Below are 23,640 nucleotides of genomic sequence, written 5' to 3'. Positions count from 1 at the left end.
GTTTGTATATAAACATACATTATATGTCTGTGAGTGTGTGAATACACACACATAATATATGGAGATGCTTGTGTATATATATATATATATATATATATACATACATACACATTTATACTCATATAAATAAACACACACACATATATACACATACACGCATACTCACACATATATATAGAGAGAAAGATTCATTCTTGTAAGTATTATCCATTTCATAAAAATGTCTAACTTGATAAAAAAGACAAAAATATTCATAAAGTTATCACTAGAACCTAGTCACTACACATTTTCTATAATGATTTACAGAGATGATGATACCTTCTCTTAATAAATATGCAATTCAGTAGTGGATATGAAGGGAAAATAAACTTAAACCTGAAAAGGACCCCAGAGAGGTTGAGATGGTTGGTCAAGGTCAAGCAAGATTTGGAGAGCAGAACTAGGAATATACCTAGGTCCCTGTACTCGAAAGGAATAGAAGTGTACAGTGGCATACTGAAATCATAGCATATAAATTAAACTAAATAATGAATTCATTTTTAAAAAATATTCTTTTGGCAATAAATGCATCATTTTTTTTCAATGTGGACAATTTTATATTTGCCATATGAAAACATGCAGGGAACCACTTGGATAATCAGTGTTGTACTAATTTACTGGTCCTAGGCAGGCAAAGAATCCACAAATCCCAACCAAAATGTCTTGCTAAGATTAAACGATCCATTTTTATATTTTAAGGACTGAGATAAGAGTAGAAAAAATTAATCTCATTTTGAATTTAGCAACGGCTGGTCTCAGAGACCTGAAAAATGAATGTAAGAGCTGTGGATTAGAATGGAACTGATTAAAATGCTTTGAGACTGATTTTTTACTTTTGATTTGCAGGGAAATGGACACACACTCTCCTTCTTAAAAGGGGAGACACTCTTCCCTTTATCTACTTACCCTGAATTCTATTCTTAAGGTAACTTTTTGCTTTCATGATCACCACCAAAGTAGCTTTCTCCACATCCCTTCAGAGCCTTCTAGGAGGTTACAATAGGAAAATTATGTCACATCCTAGGCTAGATTTACATATAGTTCAAAAGGAGGAGATGGTTCATAAATTACTATAATTTTAATAGATTGGAGAAGACCTTACCTCTCATCCAAAATTTTCTTCTTCACTCATTAAATTGTATCATTAGAGATATACAACTTTGACTTAAAGCTGTGGCACTCTACAATGTCTACAAGAAAAAGTTCCATCTTCAAGAGCTTTTGTATTTTGAGTCATTAGGAAGGAATACAATTCCAGTGGATATCAGTTTATTAGATCACTTGCTATTACCATAGAGGGAAAGGAGTATAAAACTGATAAAGTTTGCTGTGAAAGCAGCATGGGATATGATGAAAGTGTAAGAGAAAAAAAAAGTTGGAATGAAAAGATATGAGTTAAGATCTTAGTTTTTCCAATCATACTTCTGTATAACTCTAGACAAGTGGCTCAATTACATTATCTGGCTCATAGGAAGGATATAAGGAATGTAGGAAGGAAAGTAAGGTGCATTAATTAAGCACCTATGATTCATCAGGAACTATAACAACGAATTTACAAATGCTATATCATTTAATTGTCACTAGGACCCTGGGAAGTCGATAATTTTATTACATCCATTTTACAGAAACTGAAGCACATCCAGGTTAAGTGACTTACCCAGTGTCTCACTGTTTTCTAGAGTCTAGTGCCACATTTTAACTCAGATCTTCCTGATTCCAGGGCTAATGTTCTATCAATCTTTTTCCACTTAAGTGCCTTTCTAAAGGCTTTAGTACATATCAAAAATTAATGTGAAATTTTTTACCAATTCTAACATATTCTATGAATATAAATATAATTATTACTAATTATTGGGATATTTCTTAAGAGGACAGAGTTAGGGAAGTCCTTTTCTCTGGTCTTCCCTTCACCTAATCTCCATGATCTTCAGTTTTCTTAGTAAAATGTAGGGGTGACTTCTATGTTTTTTTAAACCTTTAAATCTATGATTATACAATTTCTAGAAGCAACCTAGTAATAAGTATACTAATTTTGTTTTCTCCTCTGACAGGATGAAATTTATCACCAGGCTATGCATACAGTTTTCCAGCTTGGTAAAACATGTTAGAGCTTATATTCTACTGGCATAAACTTTGAGATCATAGAGCCATCTCGCATCATGATAAGACATTAGAGGAGGGCATTATGTGATGAAGTTAAAAACTCATGCTTAGAGTATGAGCGGTTCTTAAAGAATGTTGAATGTGATCCAGTCTACTGATTTTAGACCAACTGATGTCTACAACATTCAAAGGAGTTAACTTTCTTTTATATGCAGTGTTCCCTGGGAACCCTGTGTTTTGTTTTGTTGTTTTCCACTTTTTCACTGGGTTCTAGCTATTAGTCCACTCAACTAACTGACATCTGCTTTCCTAAATGTATTCCATGTTCTCTATTTGGAAAATTTTATTGCTTCATTTTCTTCAGATATCACACATTTTCTACCCTGAAACCACTTCAATTTAATGTACTCTAAGAAACTCTAACTCTATATCTGGAGTGGGAAAAGGGAAAAAAGTTCAGTAGCTTAATAAACACCATGAATTAACTTACTGACAAAGGTTTTTAAGCCAGTCAACATATCCACTGTTAAAAAATAAAGTTAATTAAAGAGAAGGCAAGCATCTACTTGAGGGAAATAAAGAAAATAGGGAGAATACTGGATTTTCAGTCAGGAGAGCTGGGTTCAAATCCTTGACTTGTTATTTACCATCCTTAAGATATTATTTGCATCACTACATCTCTACAAGTTTTAATTTTTTCTTATGAAGGTATAGAACTAGATGCCTTCTGAAGTTCCTTCCAATTCTGAATCTTTAATCACTGTTATTTAATCACTACTTAGCTTCTTCTCCCTTCTTAAAGAGGAAGAATTTCTTAGAATACATCAAACTGAAGTGGTTTCGTTGTGCAAATGCAAAATAAATGTCTTATTACACATTCGCCATTAAAACTGATCACTGTTGTTATTAATTAAGAGTGAGACTATTAACAATTTTAAATTTCATTGAGGAAATATTCCAAATGATTATTTTTGCCCATTTAGCTTTCAGATAAGAATTTGATATTGTTGGTGTCACCTTTTTTTACTCAATGCCAAGTCATAGCACTATGTCAATAACCATTAACCTTCAAAGAGCAAAAACATCAGATGGAAGGGTTTAGTATGAAATGCTGACCTTTGTTTTGATAATAAAAGCCCTGTATAAATCTACAGGTAAAATGTTTGTTTATATCTAAAATAATTTTAGGGACTTTTAAGAGAGCATAACATAGTATCAACAAGGGAAAGGTCTTTTTCCCCTTAGTTTTACTTGGCTCTCTTATCAAATATTTATTTTTGCCAGGTTGGATGTAAACAGCCAGGATAACTTTGTGATAGATTTAAAATCTTTTACAGCAGCTTGAAGATATAATAAACAGCTCTATTTTCCAATTTGTATACTGTAACAAACCTGAAAAACACAGAACCAGGACAGTCACTGAGTATACAGAATACACAATTGGGCTTCCACCAGGCTTCTGTTTAACAGTAGTTTGGGGAGTTGTAACATAACACAGGAGAAATCTCTTTTGTTATCTGAAATGTAGGGAAACAACTCAAAACTTCTTTCCAAAAGCTAGTGAAAAGAATAACTAATGAAACTAATTGTTTTCAAACCTAATAATATCAATTTGTTTTCTGATCAACTTTCCAGACAGAAAATGGTCAATAGAATTAGCAATTACATTTGGCAAATAAGGTTTAGAGACTGCCACTCAATTTTTGAATTAACTCAAAATTACCAGGTTTACACATGGAAGCTTTTTTTGCCCCCTTGGGTGGTGGCAGTGGTAGAGGAGAGAATTCAGAGCAATGTCTAAATATATATTTCTTAGCATCTTTGCCTTTAATTAATTCTACTCCTAGAATGGCAGTTATTCATACAATTCAGTTAATTAAGACTGCTCAGTACTAACAAATAGTATTGTAACAATCTGTTGATTCATTAGTGCCAAAGCCCTATTTTAATACCCAAATGTGTTTCTTCAACCTAATGGATTAGTGATCTCACTACCAAAATGGCATAGGATATCACTAAATGACTAAAAAAGATAATATATGGAAAACATTTCAAAAATCTGAACACAGAATATGCATTATTATTGTCGTTGTTGCCAGATATTAAAATGGCTTCCCATTATGGAAAATGAGTTTCGTGTATCTTACTGGTCACCTCCTATTTGACAGAAACACTTCTTAGAAGATAAGAATCATCCCTCAAGGTGCTGACAAAGTGCATATAACATGTATGAAAGTTTATTATCACTATGAGACTAAAATATTTCTCCTATTTATTGCATGCAATATTGACGAGAAAAAGGAAGCATATATTGCTTATGCGTGGATATGCACTCATACTTGTATTTTGCTACAGTACAAAGGTTAGAAATATAATTAGATAAGTTAGGCTATGCTTTTCATAGAAATAAGAGTTACAGAAGTACAATCATTAACTGCAATACTATTTGGAAGTTTGGGGATATATAGAGCAACACAAAAGTAAAAAGGACAATGCTTTGGTTTGAACCTTGGTTTCCTTATCTTTTAGAAATTAATCTACATCAAAGGATTGTTGTAATGCTCTTTGTCAAGTGCTACAAAAAAAGAGCTTCTAAAACTCATTTCCTTAACTTTTGAAGACAATGAATATATTTAAATCAACAAATCTTGAGACGTATTATATGAACAAATTACTTTCTTAGGAACTGGAATATGAAGATAAAATGAAAAAAAGAACCCCTGGCCTCAAGAATCTTACATTCTGATAGTGAAGAAACAATATTTGCAAAAAACTGAAAACATGCCTGATGATTTGAAGAGAAGCAAAACACTAATAACTAGTGAGTATTTTATTAGTACCTTAGTTGAAGGAAGTTAGGGATTGAAAAACAGATAGAAAGCAAAACTTTCCAGAAAATACATATTCTAGGCATGGGAGATAGGTTATAAAAGGTCACAGAAGTAGAAGATGAATTGTGGTGCTCAGAAAAATAACATATAGGCTATTTGGGGGGGGGGAAGAGAATTGTGGCAAGCTTAATGTATAATGGGAATCATTGGAAAATATTGGTGAAGTAGTGATTCTGCCTATTGAGTTAATGAGTTCACTGAACTCTTTTGCCAGCTGGCAGATACATCATTCAGATTTCTAAAGCATAAAGTGATAAAATATAATTGTTCAAAGGAATTTACCTACTAAAAAAATAGAGATCATCTGTTCCAATCTACTTACATTACAAATGAAAAAAAAAACTGAGCCCCACTGAAAGCAGGATCTCTTTAAAATATTGAATTGACTATTTAGACAACTACTGAGTGTTTTTTTTTAAATGTCTGTAATAGCAAGTAAACATTTTGTGATTTAATGAGATATTTCAACTATTTTGTGTATCACATTATTATTTATAAAGGGCTATTTAAATAATCTCAAAATATGCTTTTTTCTATCCACACAACAACAAAAATTTAATGCTCATATTTTCTATTAACAGCACACATTTCATAGTTTACTTTTCTTCCCTAAGGTTACTGAAGGTTTACTGTTGCAACTCTTTAAATTGTTGAGACAGCCCATCAATACTTTTCTGGGAGGTGTAGCTGGGGTGATAATTGCACTGGAGATTAGAATAAAGCTAGATTAGCTACAGCAAAGAAAAAAAATTGCCAAGACATTTTAATATTCTGATTCATGGTTTTCAAAATCAAAATGGATTTACTCTAGTCTAATAGCAAAATTGTATGCACAGTTGCAGAAGGGATACTCTGCTCTATATTATGGGAAATATTTACTGTGTTAGAAGCTGGGTGTTTTGTAGGTGTCTGTACAACTTATCTATCAGAATATTAGCACTTTGAAGATAAGGCTATGCCAACTCCCTTCCCATAGCTTTATCAATACCAAGCAAATGATTTCAATTCACTTCAACACACATTTATTAAGATGGAACAACTTCTGGAAACAAGGCTAGAGAAATCAAATTAGTAATCAACGGCCAAGAAGACTGAACCTCTTAGTTTTGTAACTAGCCCACTGAGTGACTTTGGGAAAGTCATTTCATATTTCAAGGTCCCAGTTTCCTTTAAAATACTATATTTGAACTGGATGGTCTTTAAGATCCCTGCTATGGTCTAAAGTCCTCTGAAGCTCAGAAAAAGTAGTGAAGCTGCTGCTGGAAGCTGATATTTTCAAGGTCACACATCTAATAGACATCGATGCTTTAAAGAAAAATGTCACTGAAATCAAAGAGAGAAAGCATGAGGTTTGCAAAGGTGTAAGAATGAACTGACCACGTTATTATTTGTGGCATTTCATATTATAATATTTCAAGTATGAAATATGCTTTAATTAAGGTTTTATTCTTAATTGCTGATCATTAAGTGAAATTAGTGCTGTATAACTTTAGCCTCCTTGATACGGCACTGCACTTATCTCTATGATTTGTTATGAAAATTTATGTTGTTTTAACAATGCCCAACTTACCGTGACTCTGTGTTTTTATTTGAAAATGTAACATTACAGTCTACACCAATCATTATCTCATTTTATACCTTGGAAAAATGGGAAAAGTTATTATTAATAACCAATGATTCTGGGACATCCAGAGTTCCCCTTTTTTCTATAATCCTCATTTCAAATTTCACTCTCTTGAAAGATATTGTGGATAATGAGATTGAATTAACTCTCCTCAGTCTTAGTCAGACCCCACCCAACTTTACAAGGAATTTAATCCCACTGTGTCCTACTCAGGTTTAAGTGAGGATAATTTTTTTTGATTGGGGATTGCCCAAGGCTGAGGGTAATTTAAGAAGTAAATGACATAATTAAAGTTTATTAAAATAGGTCCAGGCCCTCATTGCAATATGCATTTTCTCCATTTAATCCATTGGTTACTAGTTAACCAATCAGAGTTGATTGTCAACCTCTGAAATACCCAGTTCTCCAATGCCATATAATCTTTGACAGCATGCTCATGATGGCTTTTGGCATTCAAAATACCACTGACCTCTTAAAATGTTAAGATTATTAATAAAATGACTAATTATCCAGAAATTATGTTTGCCAAACTTTTTAAATGTTACACAAAACAAAAAGAAAAAAAAAGCAATTAAAAAAAGAGATGCAGTGGGGGTAGGGGAAAGGAGGGAAGGGAATACGCATTTGTGTAGCATCTAGCATGTGCTATACACTACACTAAGCACTTTATGCATATTCTCTTAGTTGATCTTTACAATAACTCTGGGTCCCTGTTTTACATTTAAAGAAACTGAAGCAAACAGTGTTTAAGCAATTCTGGGTTACACAGCTAAAGTGTCTGAAGTCACATTTGAATTCAACTCTTCAAGACTTCAGGCCCAGTACTGTATCTAATATGCTACCTAGCTACCTCTAATATAGCTTTATTGTTCAGAATAAGATTCAAAGGGATCTTTCCTATTAAAAAAAAAACATAACAAAATTAACTTTCACTTAGCTTTACCAATCTCTCAGACAATTATCTTATATCTTTATCACTGTCAAAAATCCATAAATGTTTTTCCTCTCTTCACTTCCTACAGCCTTTCGAGGCCTTTGCGTCTGGTTTCTCAATCCCAACACTTCCCAGAAATTGTTTACTCTAAGATCATCAAAGATTTCTTAACAGATACATTCTATATCTTTCTCTCTCTTTGCAATCTAGCTATTACATCTACAATTGATGAAATCCTCCCTCCACAATGCATATTTTTCCTCTCTTTTTATAATTTTCACCCCACTATATACTCAGAAATACAGTGACACTGTCTTTTCTGCCATTCCTCAAACAAGAAACCCATCTCCAAGTTGAGTATTTTTAGTGGCTCTCTATCCTCTGTGCTTGGAATACCCTCTCTATTCACTTTATCTCCTAATTTCCTTCAGGTTCTACCTGAAATCTCACCTACTACACAAAGATTTTCCTGATCTACTTTAATTCTTCTGCCTTCCCTCTGCTGATTATTTCCTATTTATCCTGTATTAGCTTCTTTGTTGTCTTCCCATTAGAGCTCCTAGAGAGTAGGGTCTAGCTTTTATCTCTTGTTTTATCCTCAGCACTTAGCACGGTACCATATATATAATAGTAACTTAAAAATTTTTGACTAGCTGTTGATAATCCTTTTCTCCTGAATAATCTCTCTTTCTACAGCTTCTCTGATATTAGCCCCTTCAGGCTTTCATCATAGTTGTTCCATGTTCTCTCTTCTAGATCATCATCACTTTGCTTCTTTTATTTTATTTTTTTAATTTTTGGTGACCTCATCTAGTATCATGAATTCAGCTATACCTAGAGAGATGACTTTCATATGGATATATCAGCAGAGGTTCCCTCAATTTCTCCTGCACCCCCAAGATGTCTGAATCCTCACATGCTCTGGAAGATGAAAATTCCTATGGTTGGGACTAAGATAGTGATCAACCAAGCTGGCTACAGTGCTTGAAGCTTGCTGTATCAGAGGAAATAACCTGCAGGTGTATTCTCGTCACAGGGACCAGAACATGGTCCTGGGATGTTTCTGTAGATCTTACCCAGGTTGTCCTAGGAGAACTGCTTTTCTTTCCCAATTCTTGTTTATTTTTACTACTCTACATAAATGCTGACGTGCTATTTTATCTTATTTGTGTGTGGGAAATCTGGAGAGCTTGGAATTGTTTTACCTACTCAGCCATCTTCACAGAATCCTCTCTAGGTATCCAGTTTTACAACTTGAAGTTGATATTGATTCTTCACTTATCTTTACTTCCTATATACAATCAGTAGCCAAGTCTCATCTGTTATAAATCCAAAATTCCTCTTGTGAGCAGTCCCTCCTCATTTCTCACTTGAATTGCTTGAATAGACTACTATTAATAATCTATCACTGCTCTAAATGACCTACACATTCCACTTTCTCAACTCTCCAAACCATCTTTAAGAGATAAAAACAAAATGAAAAAAGCAAAACAAAACAAATAAGCTTCCTAAGGCATAGATGTGATTAGTCAGCTGCTTAAAAATGTTTAGAGACTTCCTGTTACCCTTTGAACCAATATATGTGAAACATTTAGCACATATTAGGTCCTCATTAAATACTTTGAAAAAACATAATGTCCCCAGGAAGTAATGGAAGCCCTTCATGATCCACACCCTTTCTAACTTTCCAAATGTATTTCATAAAACACTTCTTTATATATACTAAATTCTAATCAAATTAACATGAAATCAGAATTCTGCTATACTCATGCCTTTTTCTAGGTTAACACTGTTTTCTTCCTTATATTTCTTATTTCTTATATTTTTCTTCCTTATATTCCTTAATTGACCTTATATGCTTTTACCTGTGTATACGTTTTACCCACTCTAATATCAGAAGAATATAAACTCCTCAAAGTCAAGAAGAATTTTGTTTCTGCCTTTGTGTATCCAGGGTCAAAATAATCTAGCTACTCATTTTAAAATACTCCATTTTTGTCTATGTTCACTTAATCTATTCTGGAAAATTTTCTAAGAGACCTATCACTACTTTTTGCTGTTCTTATTTTGTTTATAGAGTGGGGGAAAGGGGAGAATCTCTCAGCCTAACAACTAATACAGAATTACTTACAGATGTTACTTTTTGCTTTCTATCTATGATTTCATCTGTGTGGAGAACTCCCTCTAGTGAAGAATATCAGCAACTCATTTGTAACTTAATAGTCTTAGTTGCTTGTGTTACTGAAAGATCAAATGATTTATCCAATCTTTTTGAGGACCTTTATAGAAATTTCTCAGTTTGCCTAGGAAATGGTAGGAAATAGGATCATATAAAAGTGACTTTTTTAAACTCTTTATTCTAAAAACCCAATAATTGTGTAAATTATTTCACCAGACGTGAAACCTAGAAGCCCTGCTACAACAAAAGTCCCCCAAATCAGTAGTATGTTGGTAGATGATGAGCACCTGGCTTTCAAAAAATTTATATATGGCAAACTTTAAGATAAACATTATGAACATGTTCTCCATCAGTTTCTTATGTGTAGATAGTAAAAAAAATTAAACACCTGATTTTTATTGTTTGCTGATTTCTGAGACATAAATATTCATGCTGAAAATTTCGTAAGCAGCTTTTGGCACATTCTTCAAGCTGACTCCAGCACACCCCTGCCTAAAATCCACATAGACAATGTGCCAAGTACAACATCTGGCTTGTTCCAGGGTTTATGACAAGCTACAAGACCCAGTGAAGCCTCTAAGGCAACCATGATTCAGATACCCTAAACCAAAATTAGCACACTATATTTTTTTAGATAATAGCATTTTATTTGTCAAATTATACATAAAGATAGTTTTCAAAATGAATTTCATTTTTTTTATCTCTCTTTCCCTCCCCAAGATGGGAAGAAATTTGATACAGGTTATACATGTGCAATCATGTAAACATATTTCCACATTAGTCATGTTGTTAAAGAAGGAACCGAACAAAAGGGAAAAGCCAAAAACAACAAAAAAGTGAAAATAAAATTCTTTGATTTATATTCAGTCTTCATAGCTCTTTTTCTAAATATGGTTAGAATTTTCCATCATGAGTCTTTTGGAAATGTCTTAGATCACTATATTGCTGAAAAGAGCTAAGTCAATCATCTTTAATAATTGCGCAATGTTGCTGTTGCTATGTACAATATTCTCCTGGTTCTTCCAGCTTCACTCAGAATCAATTCATGTAACTATTTCCAAGTCTTTCTGAAATCCACCTGCATATCTTTTCCTATAGCAAAATAGTATTTCATTACATTAATATAGCACAAATTGTTCAGTTATTTTCCAATTTATGTGCATCCACTCAATTTCAAATTCTTTGCCACCACACACAAAAAGCTGCTATAAATACTTTTGTACATGTAGGTCTGTTCCCCTTTTTTATGATCTCTTTAGGATACAGACCTTCTACTGGTATTGCTGTTTCAAAGGTACATATAGAGTTTTATAGACTTTGGGGAGAGTTCCAAATTGTTCTCCAAAATTGCTGGATCAGTTTACAACTCTGCTAATAATGCATTAGTGTTCCAATTTCCCCACATCTTCTCTATCATTTATTATTTTTCCCTTTTGTCATATTAGCCAACATAATAGGTATGAGATGGTACTCCAGAGTTGTGACCAGGTAGGATTCATACCAGGAATTCAGGGCTGGTTCAATATTAGGACAACTATTAGCATAATTGGCTGTATCAAAAACAAAACCAACAGAAACAACATTATTATCCCAATGAATACAGAAAAAGCTTTTGACAAAATACAACATGAATTCTTGTTTGTTTGCTTTTAGAAGGGGGAAGGTAGGGCAATTGGGGTTAAGTGACTTGGCCAAGGTCACACGGCTAGTTTGTTTTTTTTTTTTTTGTTAAGTGACTGCAGTTGGATTTGAACTCAGGTCTTCCTGACTCCAGGGTCAGTTCCTTATTCAGTGTGCCAACTAGACATCCCAATATCCATTCTTACTAAAAATATAGAGTATATCAGTCAATAATGTTTTCCTTAAAATTATAAGTAGCATCTATCTAAAACTATCAACAAGCATTATATGGAATGGGGATAAGCTAGAAGCATTTCCAATAATATCAGGGATGAAACAAGTATGTCTATCATCACTACTGTTATTCAATATGGTACTAGAAATGTTAGCTTTAGCTATAAGAGAAAAAATAAATTGAAGAAAGCTTCAAAGAAAAATACAAGGTGGTTACAGACCATAGACAACCTTAAGAAGCAGTTAAGAGAAGTGGAGGAAAAATTGGGAAGAGAAATGAGATCAGTGCAAGAAAATTATGAAATGACAATCAACAGCCTGACTGAGGGAAATAACACCTTAAAAAATAAACTAACACAAATGGTGAAAGAGGCTCAAAAAGGAAATGAGGGGAAGAATGCCTTAAAAAGCCAAATTTGCCAGATAGAAAAAGAATCTCAAAAGCTCACTGAGGAGAATCATTCCTTCGGAATTAGATTTTTATATTGCTATTTCATCCTATAACTCATTTACTTCTGCTCTAAGTATTTGAATGCTATACCATTTGGTGAATATATGTATAGCCTTTTAGCAAAATTTAGTTTCCTTTCTCATCTCTTTTAATTAGATCTATTTTTGCTTTCATTTCAAATTTTCATTTTATGGGAGAGTTTGCCATTCCCATTCACAGTTATGATTACTAACTATGTATTATCCTCTATCCTATATTCTCTCCAAAATATAAAGTACTTCAGAAATGTATTTGGCAGTCATCAAAATTTACTTCTCTATTCTTTGTATTAAGACTTGAAAAGATGGCTTTTTAGTTAACAATATTACTCTTAAATGTACGAAGCTATCCAAAGGTATGTTGCTATGTTAAAATCCCTAAGTAAATGACCTTTCTGGAAATATTTTCAAAATACACATGTCAACTTATATCTGATCTATATCAGATGATAATATATTCAGAGCCAGAAGGGAACTTGAAAGTAATTAACTTAAAAGTTTTCATTTTACAGATGAGGAAACTGAAGCACAGAAAAATTAAGTGAATTACCTAGGGTAATGAAGCTACTAATTCTTGAAGGCAGAATTCTACCTCAGATCATCCTGACTTCAAACTCAGAAACCTATCCACTACACCACCTGCATGTTTCCATCTTAAATGCGAAATTACTCTTAAAAGCAGGACTATATAAAAACTGATGCCTCACCTCATCTACCAATTTAATTTAGCCATTTAGACTCATGAATAGTTACAACTGCTTAACCAGTCAAAATAAAGAACAAACTCATTGTCTGAGTCTGATGAAAAAGAAAATAGAATGAAGCATCATAATTATGATGACAACAGAACATAGAAATTCAAGAATCTCTTCAAGTTAAATCACAATTTTATAATTTAAAACAATTAGACCTTTGTATAGTCCCAAAGAAGAAAAGGCACTTAAGGATATAAAGAATAGTATAATACTACTTCACTGTATGGAAAAAATTCAATCACACAAGGTCATATTTTGCTTTACCCCAACAGTGTATGTCTACATAATAGTCAAGATGATTAATAGCATCCTCTTTTATCAACCATTTTTTGGGGAAAGGAGAAAATATTAAACACATAATCATACTGTGTTTGAATGGCTGTGTGTATATAGAATATTGAGTAACTCAACAGACTGACATAGAGAAAATGTATGACCTCTTAAAATGAGAATCTCTAAATACAGATGTGCATTTAGGAATGGTGATCAAAATTCACTAGTCTAGGTATTAGAGTCTACAGGAAAGGAGATGGAACGTCCACTCAACTTATTAAAATTCATGAGACTTTAAAAATATCACACAGCCCAAGAGGGACAGAAACAGAAAATCTATTTCACAGAAATAGGAAGCTTATTTGGAATTCACCTTGAAAATAGCTTTTCCTCTATATGATTTAGCAATGACCTCTCCCTCCCCATTTCCTAGGAGGTAATCATAGAATACACACCTGAAGCCAATGATAAAATATATTGAATGCCCATAATGATGATTTGACTTAATTATTAATGAGACATTAGTAGTATTTTTGTTTTGAATCTACTTCTCTCTAACCTTTAGTCAAAATCTTTCAAAGGGCAGTGACTACTTGTACAAAATAGTAGGGGAAACAGTTGGATTAGTAATTATAAGTGTGTTAGATTCTATACTGAAGTGGAGAAGCTATGTCAGGTTAAAAAAATGAAAGGGAACTTCAGAAATGGGTCCATACATTTATTTTATAAAAATAAAATAATCAATATTATTTAGGACAAATGGTCTTAGTTAAATGTGAAACCTAGGCCTATATAGCAAGAATTTCTCAATGACAGAGGTTTTTATCTAAATTATTTAGTGAGTCTAATGGAAATAATTGAAAAATTTAGGCAATCTGGCTTATTTAGTACATCATCATTCTTATTATCACCAAATATTTTTGGTCAAAACCCCACTATGGTACTTGTGACTTTGCTAGGTCCTAAATAGCTCTGTTCTACTTAACCAAAACTGTGCTGTGCTGTACTACTGACCTGAATTCTTTGCATTTCTATACCTGAGGAAACAAAAACTCTCTCCAAAAGTACACCTGACATTTTGTCACTATTCATTCCTTGGTTTATATCATACTTGTCTACCTTCAATTATTTATAGAAACTTTAAATACAATTTAAAAAAGGAACATTAATCAGGTAGGTGTAAACTTGAAGTGGGAAGAAACACTTAAAACAAAAAAATATCAAACAACTGATTCACACTGAAAAAAAGCATCCTTTGCACTTTACTTACTTAAGATAACTACTGGGGCAGCTAGGTGGTGCAGTGAATAAAGCTTCGGCCCCAGAGTCAGGAGGACCTGAGTTTGGTTCTGGCCTCAGACATTTCACACCCACACAAAAAAAAACTAGCCGTGTAACCTTGGGCAAGTTACTTAACCCCAATTGCCCTCCAAAAGGCAAAAAATAAAATAAAATAAAAATAAGATAGGGGCGGCCAGATAGAACAGCAAGTAAGAGCACTGGCTCCAGTGTCAGGATGACCTGGAGACCAAATCCCAGGCTCAGACACTTAGCACCCACCCAGAAATACCTGGCCATGTAACCTTGAGCAAGTTACTTAACCCCAATTTCTTAGGGGCGGCCAGGTGGCTCAGCGAGTAAGAGCACCAGCTCCAGTGTCGGGATAACCTGGAGATCCAAACCTGGGCTTAGATACTCAGCACCACACCCAGAAATAACTGGCCGTGTAACCTTGAGCAAGTTACTTAACCCCAATTGCTTAAAATAATAATAATATAACTCTAACTCTTCTTTTTTTTTGGCCTTTTTTGGAGGGGAGAAGGCAAGTGAATTGGTTAAGTGACTTGCCCAAGGTCACACAGCTAATAAGTATTAAGTGTCTGAGGCTGGATTTGAACTCTGGTACTCCTGACTCCAGGGCCAGTGCTCTATACACTGTGCCACCTAGTTGCCCCCAAGTCTAACACTTCTTTGGGCAGCAAATATTCTATGATTTTTTTTAAGTTCTGGATGCTAGAGAGAATACATATCTGAAAGTAGTTGTTTTTCCAGTCATTACACCTCAATATTTTAAAAGTCAAAGGGTCAACAAATTAATTTGCTAATATGTAGACACTTTGCTAATATATTAGAGTCCAAATTACTTGAAAACTGACAACTTTATGTGTGATGTCCATTTTCTTAAGCTAATATCACAGGAGCTGATTCTATCTTCCTGTGAATTTCAGTTTATATTTGAATAAATCATCATCATCCTCACTGAATAGAATCTTTTTCTCCACGTTATTGTTTGGCACCATAAGGAGAGTTTAATCCCCAATAGTCAAAGTAGTATTACTCAATTGCATTGTTGGAGGATTCATTCTTTGTTTTTTTTTTTACTAGCAGTTTAGTTGAAATTCTTGAGAATCAATGCTCCTACTGGAGGTAACTGCATTATTTTTCTCTCAAAGCACAATAAAGTTACAGTATAAGAATGATATCTCATATTAATCCTCTAATCTCATATTTTCATTCCAAATATCTATGTTCAAAATGCAATTCAATTTCCTCAATAAAGATAAAAGCAGCAGCTAAGAAAAATGCTATCAGAACTCTCCTAAAATGTAGTGCTTAATGGATTTTCACTAATGAAATGCTTACATAGAATATTTCTTTTTTCTGAATATGTAATAATAAGATCCTTGAGTTTACTTTTAAAAAATCAATTTAGTCAAAGAATCTTCTATTTAGGATACTGGAACTATAACTGAAATAATCTCTTTTGGCTGTTTGGCCAATATTCATTTATTTTATTTCTGCAACTGAGAAGAATGTCTAGAGAAGATGAACAAGACCGTTTAGATAAAGGGAGTTTCTATTATTCTCATTATTGTTATACAAGTAAAGGAAGTTTACAACACTAAAGTACTTTCAGCTATGCCAAACTTTGAGTATGAAATATCTGGACAACTTTTTTTTTTGAGGGAAGGCAGGGCAATTGGAGTTAAGTGACTTGCCCAAGGTCACATGGCTAGTTTTTTGTGTTGTGTCTGAAGCTGGATTTGAACTCAGGTTCTTCTGACTCCAGGGCCATTGCCCTATTCACTGGACCACCTAGCCGCCCCAGGACAACTTCTTAGCCTTCAAATTGGGTGTCAATTATAGCTCATATTTTATAGGTCATGAAGTTGATATCCTTTACAATGATAACAGTAATTTATCATTCAGAAGGTGAATTCTTGGCGTTCTATTAACATAACCTACCAAACTATCTTTATTCTCTTTTTAACTGACCAGCCTATTAAATTATATGGTTGTTCTTTTAGACTTTCAACTCTGAATACAGGGAATATAAATATACATATATGTATGAATATATACATAAATGCATGTGTGTATATATGTCTACTCAGATACATACATAGAGAGGAAAAAAAGAGATCTGTAACTATGTCTATTCACATTTATATCCCTAGCACCTAGCACATTACATTGAACATAGTGAGCATTTAATGTTGGTTTAATGAATTAATAAGTGAAAAGTGTATTTGTTCTCCTGGAAACACAGTATCCAAAGAGAAAGAAAAGTCTGACAACTTCTTCAAGACCTAAGCCAAGACATATCAATTCAAAATATCTTAAGAGATATTTTTTGGAACTCAACTTGGAATATTTAATTAGACAATTATCACATGATAATGTACTGTCAATTGCCCCTTTCCCAGTATGTGTAATAAAATTATGTAACCTTATTTTTCTAATCTCATACATTTTACAAAATCATGATAGGTACAAAGAAGATAAAATTAAGGTAATTAAAAACATTAAAATCTGTAAGAATCTCTATATAATTTTTTTTACCATCAAAATACATTCAACTTTAACTGGGTAGTTATTTCCCCACATTGAAATACTATAAATATTACAAGATATGTCAAAATCTAATTTTAATGTTGATAAAAATGAGTCTTTCATTTACAACATACCCAAGGTCACATAAGCGATGAAAGTAAGAATCAGTATTTGAATCTAGGATCATAAGATCTGAGATTCTATTGATTCCTAAGTCAATGAACTTTCAAACACTGTACCATTTACCCATTTTGTTTCAATAAGAAATCAATTTTTCCTACTTAGTTACATACTTGCTCCAAAAGGAACAATTATTTCACACCTAATTTTATTTTTTTATGAAGTGCCTTAAAAAAGAGAAAGCACATATTAAGAATTTATCAATAAGTAGTACTTGAGATTTTAAAAATCATTGAGTTTGCCACATTTGGGAATTTTCAATGCACTAAATTATTTTGGGATTAGGAAAGATTAAAACATTTTCATTACGATCTGTTTCCTTTAATTTCAAGCTTCATGTGCATTTAAGGCAACATAATCTCTATGTTTCAGATTCATTTCTACTTAAATGTTTTATAAAAGCTATATATAACTTGGAAGAACATTAATTTATTTTTAGGTAGAATGAGTAGGACTTCATTAAGAGAAGTGAGGGAAGACATATGCCAGGTATCAAAAATGAGACAAAAGAGCAGAATACTTAGGAGGCAACAAAGAATTGTCTAGTTTGACTTAAGCAAGTGGAACATGGAAAAATTTTCTTTAGGAAAATAAAAACAATATCAATTTGTTTACAACCTATGATGTGTCAGGAACTTTCCTATGCACTGTGGATTCAAATTTTAAAAATTGAAACAATCTGTACTCTACTCTCATTCTCTTGGAGAAGACTGCATGTATAAATATGAGTATAAAGAATATATAAAAAGTAAATACAAAATAAATATAATCAACTGGCATTATTGAGTTTAAGTTAGATATAAGGCAATTAGGGAGAGATGGTGCTAGCAAGTGATGGAGCCAGGAAAGCTTAATTTGGAAGATGGTGCTTGAATTGTTTCTTGAAATTAGAGACTGACTAGGGCAGAAAGAGAATATGGTAGTCCCTGAATGGAAAGCAAAGAAGGTTGAATTGTACTTGGAAATAAATGGAGACCTACTGAAGATTTTTTTTTTATAGAGAAGGAGAACTGCCCCTTCCCCTGCCACCAAATATTGTTGTAGTAGTATAAATGACAAATTGGAAAATAGAAAGAATGATGGCAGTAAAAATTTTCCAGGCTACTTTAACAGTCTATGCAGTTGATAAAGGTTTGTAATAGAAGGGATAGAAGAGAGGAAAAATAATTATAAAGTTGGAATTGTTAGAAATGGGTCAAGTTTAAGCTTAAGAGGTAGAGAAGAAAGGAAATCAAAGAGAGTATAAAAGAGTGTTGATTTCATAGACAAATGGTGAAATAAGGAGAAGAAAAAAGCTTTGAGGAAACATATACTGTCAGTTTTTAGGCATGTTGAGATTATAGTAACATGCTGATTTAAAAGTAATATTACTGATAATAAGCAGCTGAGTATATCTTTAAGTTTTGTAATACAATCTAATTACTTAACCTTATCCAACTCTCGTAACTCTCCTGTGCTTTACACTATACAAGTATTATCTCCATTTCACATATGAGACTGATTTGCCAACCACTGCCTATAAAGCTAGTGAATTTAAGAATCAGAATTTGAACCCAGATATTCCTAATGTCAAGTACTCTATTCCATTCAGCTCAAAGATAAAAATGTCCTGAAAACAGCTGGAGATGTTAAGTCTCAATTTCAGAAGAGAGACCAGAATTAGAGATAGTTAGAGGAGGAGAGTTTATAGTAGAAGCTTTGGGAATAAATGAGTTTTCACAGAAAAAGAATGTATACATGTATTTATGTTTATGCATGTATGCATATGTGTGTATGAGAGAAAGAGACAGAGAGAGAATACAAACAGAACTTGAAGGAAGATGCTTTAGTCTTACACTACATGCTGTTATAGCAAGTCATATATTTATGATTACTGTCCCATTTGAGATTATTCTCTAAGTATTTTCTATGTTTCCAGAAATGATTGTGATTTGATGATGGTTCTTGATAGAGCATTGATCAATTGTCTTAGCCAGATGAGCTTCATGACAATGCAATCAAATGTTTTTCACTTTATAGTTCATATTTTCTAACAAGATAATAAGATGTAAGTCTCCCAATTTGTCGATTAAAGGACTAAGTACAGAGCAGAGCCCAGCTCTTATTCGATACCTCAGTATATTCTTATTGGTCTGTGTAGTATATGGAAATCTCATGCATATCCATTACAGTAAAAGAGTCTCCAACAAGATATCAAGATCCAAGTCACATTGCTGATAAATACCAGATCAGAAATAAAAGACTAACAAAATACCAAGATGAGTTCCTAGATGATAAAGGGGCTGAGTCTACACTAGGACCCATTTATTATTTTCTTCTCCACAATCTATACTGTCTACAATAGTTGAATAAGGATCCTTTATCCTCCAAATAACTACTAGCCTTGTTTTTATACACAACCTGAGGATATCACCTTCTAATCCATTACTCAACATAAGTATTGAATAATGGCTATATATTCACAACAAAAAATACAGCAACTCGAAGGATTTTATCACAGAGACTATTTTTTAATGAATGATCATGCTTTCAGAGAGATCATTAGTAATCATTAGAGTATAGTATCCTAGTTCATTAATATCAAATTTTGTCTTTATGGCAAACACTCACCCAGATATTCCCATCTTGATGGTATGGTTTCCAGTTCCTTCCTGTATCACTGTAGAGCATTCGGTACTGTGTCACCCAGTCAGAGCTGCTATATCTACCTTGGGTTGCAATGGCACTGATCTGCTTCCTATTGCCAAAATCAACCTGCAGCCATTGGTAATGATCACTGTCAGATGGAGACCATCCTCCAGCTCCTGTGGGGAGAGAGAGATATAGAAACAATGGTTATCTTTGAACATCAAGTCTTTTCAATTGAGGGTATCATTCTTAAATCTTCTAATTGACTTTGGCAATGTTATATTCATAGAATATATTATAAAATGCCCTTTATATATGCTTTTGGGAACTCAAATAATATTCTTCTGGTTGGATTGCACTGTTACTTTAACCTCTTTATGATATAATTACTCAGTGTAACATGCTTCCTTCCTAATGAAAAATGTCTTCCTAATTCCTTAATTAGAGTTTATTAGTATATGTCAAGTGCTAATTGACTGAAGGTTGACCAAGCTTCCATGAATGTTTTTGCTATAATCATTTATATTGTAAAAGTATATACTAACCTACAAAATCATTTTTGCCTTTAAGTGGGGCTTCACATTAAAAGTTATTAAGTGTGAGAAAACTATAGCTACAATTCTAAAACTTCTCTCTTCTTATCTGGGATTTTACCACAGAAAACAAGATCACAAATAATATTAGTGAAGCTAAGAAGAGAAAGAATTCCAATTTTTTAAGAATGGATACTTGTGTTTCCCAATGTTATATGAACTCTCAAGGAGAATAATTAACTGGTATTTCATAAAAGAATTATTACCTTTTATGTAACCATGAATTTATTTGATACCAATATTTCATGCAAGGTCCTTTCTAGAACTCAATGATGTCCAAGAAAAATATAATTAGAAAATAAAAGTAGTTAGTTTCCCTTTAGATTATAAAAATATAATTTGGTGGGGCAGCCAGGTGTTGCAGTAAGAGCGCTGCCCCATCATAGGGATTCCTGGGATCGGTTCCGGCCTCAGATACTCGGCAACCACACAAAAATAACTGCCCATGTAACCTTGAGCAAGTTACTTAAGCCTGATTGCTTTTAAAAAATATATGATGTGATTATGTCAGTGCTAAAAAAGTAATCTTATTGAGTACTGTCATTTCAGTTATTCATGTGATAAAAATATTAAGTAAAATTTCAATAAGCTAATCAACAATGTTTGTCAATATATTTTAAAATAAAGTCTTTAAGAGATAGATGATAATTGCTATCAGCATTTTATTCTAACATAATATCATGATTAAACTTGTTATAAATTATGGCTATAATATCATATATGTATGCTATTCATATATTACACCCATGTATGGGCAATAGATATAGAACGTATTCCCACAACATGTTCCATAAGTAAATATAGACTCTTCTTGAATACCTCCAGATAGAGAGTTGCATGTTTAATGTATTTCTTCTGCTGATTCAAGAAGTTGTTCTTTCTCAGGAGTAAGCCAAATAAGTATCTTCACCATTTTGACTGAATTCCTCTAAACAACACTCCAGTTTGTCATTTTACCTCTTAAAAAGTAATCCTCAGAACTCAATAGCAAATTCCATATACTATCTGGCCAGCACAGAGCACAGGACTATTATTTCTTTGTTTTAAATTGTATAAAGCATATCCCAAAAGTCTTAGTGTAGTTTTAAGTTTTGATGGAATAACCCTGCACTAAAATTTTTGGAATGTAATGAAAATGTATTTATTCAGCCCAGCATCACCATATTAACATTCATTCAATCAGCTGAAAATAATTTATCAAGCACCTACCATGGCACAGGACCTGTATTAAATGCTGGGGTTAAAAATAACAGCAAAAAAAAAATCCTTGTGCTCATGGAGTTCACAGTTTAATGAAGAAGATACCATACAATCTATGTACAAACAAGCTACATACAAGATAAATAGGAAACAATTAACGGAGGCAAGGCATTAGAAATAAGAGGAATTGGGAAAGACTTCTTGTGTCAAGTGGGATTTTATCTAGAGTGAAAGAAACCAGGAAGGTTATCAGGCAGACTCAAAGAAGTAGAATGTTATGGATATGTAACAATCAGGGAAAATTTCCACAGTTGAGAAATGGGGTTCCCTAAAGCTAGAAATAAACTAATAGCCCTAAGCCTCTTCCACATGAAATGCTTGCATTTATATCTCCATATTCGTATAATTCTGTGAATGATTTTTTAAAAAACAAAACATAAATTTAATCTTGAAAATTTGGCTCATAATTCCAGCCTGTCAAGATCTTTTCAAATTTTGGTTTTATTATATATCATAATGGCTATCACTCATTATTCCCTCTAATCAGCATTCTTGGTTAGCAAGTCGACTTGCTCTCATTCACAAAGAATAATGTTGAAGAGAGAATGATTTTAATGCTGAATATCATTGTGACTTTGCTCCAAGTTGTCATTGAACCATAAATCAATGTACTTTGGATTTAGTTGTTCAGAAAGCTACAAAATTACTATATCTACCTATTTTTTTTTCTTGTTCAATAGTTTAAGTCACATCTAACTTGTCATGATCCCACATAGGGTTTTCTTTGCAAAAATACTAGAGTGGTTTGCATTTCCTTCTCCAGTTCATTTTACAGATGAGAAAGCTGAGGAAAACAGGGTTAAGTGACTTAGCAAGGAAAACAGAGCTAATAAGTGTCTGAGGACAGATTTGTATTCAGGTAAATAAATTTTCTTGATTTCAGGCCTGGCACTGTATCCACTGTGCCACCTAACACCCTTAAATAGATTTTTCTCCATTTTGTACACAAGAATATTGTGAAGGACTTCATCAACTCCAAATATAAGTAGGCAATTCAGAGTTTGAATGTTTAATGTCAGAAATATATATGTTTGCCTTTTTACAAGAATATTCTGGATGTATGTGTTGCTTATGTGTGTGCCATAACACAATTTATCTCCTATAATTGTTCCTTTGTCCATGTGTTTGCATAGATATGTCTACTCTTTGCAATGATAGTACATTTTGTTGGAAGATATGCCTCAGTTTTAAAGGGAAAAAAAGTTTTATTACTTTATTTTTCTTCCTATGCTTTTTCATAAAATAATTTTTGCTTTGAAATAATGGTATACTCTGACTGACCAGTAAGAGCAGACACATCTCAGTGAGGGCTTGTGAGCATTTTCTGGTTCTCTTCTTTCTTGTCTGACCACTCCTCAATCTCTTTTAGGAATATGACATTCAATACAATGATTGTGCTTGTATCTTTCTTTGTATCTTTGCACCTTCAATGCTTAATACAGTTCCTGGTACATAATACTTACGTTTTAATTGTAGTGAAAAAGTGCCTCCAATATGGATTAGCTTTTCTGGAGACACTGCATTCTAAGGATTAGGGTAAATTTAATGGGACTTCCTTTTAGTCTGTCTCTTATAACTCCTAATGATCACCAATTCCCTAAGTGCTCATAAACCACATACAAATGTATTCTAGATTTTTCCCAGAAATTAACATAAAGATGAAATTCCTGATATCACTTTTTCTCTTTTTTTTTAATAAGAATGATTTTGGCCCATATTCTTTTCTCTAACACAACATGAAGTTTCTGGATTTCTACAAAGATTGCCAGTTCTGACTCAGCAACCTTACCTGCAATTTTTTTCAATATTCTAGAAGAGTCCAGGCAGGGACACTTGAATACACCAGAATTAGGTATTCTCTTACTGTCTATCACCTTATTCATCTTTGGGGAGAATCACCTTTTAAACATATTAGTTCTAGTCCTCTAGGTTTGAAAATCAAAGATTTGATATAGATGGAAGAAGAACAATATAAGTTGATGAATGTTGTTTTCTCTCTGTCAT

General features: G+C 33.1%; 1 protein-coding gene across 1 annotated transcript in view; it reads right to left on the bottom strand.

Annotated features, from left to right (window-relative positions):
• The window catches only part of LOC138156879 (contactin-associated protein-like 2), a 2,167,135-nt gene that overhangs the window by 2,024,080 nt on the left and 119,415 nt on the right, over positions 1 to 23,640 (bottom strand). The window contains exon 2 of the mRNA XM_069082365.1: positions 19,766 to 19,959. Within this exon, the coding sequence (XP_068938466.1) occupies positions 19,766 to 19,959 (194 nt within the window). The remainder of the gene's footprint in view (positions 1 to 19,765; positions 19,960 to 23,640) is intronic.

Source organism: Petaurus breviceps, unplaced genomic scaffold (assembly GCF_028583685.1).
Source record: "Petaurus breviceps papuanus isolate PSGF00001 unplaced genomic scaffold, PetGlider_PUasm1.0 110, whole genome shotgun sequence".
In the NCBI taxonomy this organism is placed as follows: domain Eukaryota; kingdom Metazoa; phylum Chordata; class Mammalia; order Diprotodontia; family Petauridae; genus Petaurus; species Petaurus breviceps.
This window is presented reverse-complemented; position numbering and strand designations above follow the sequence as displayed.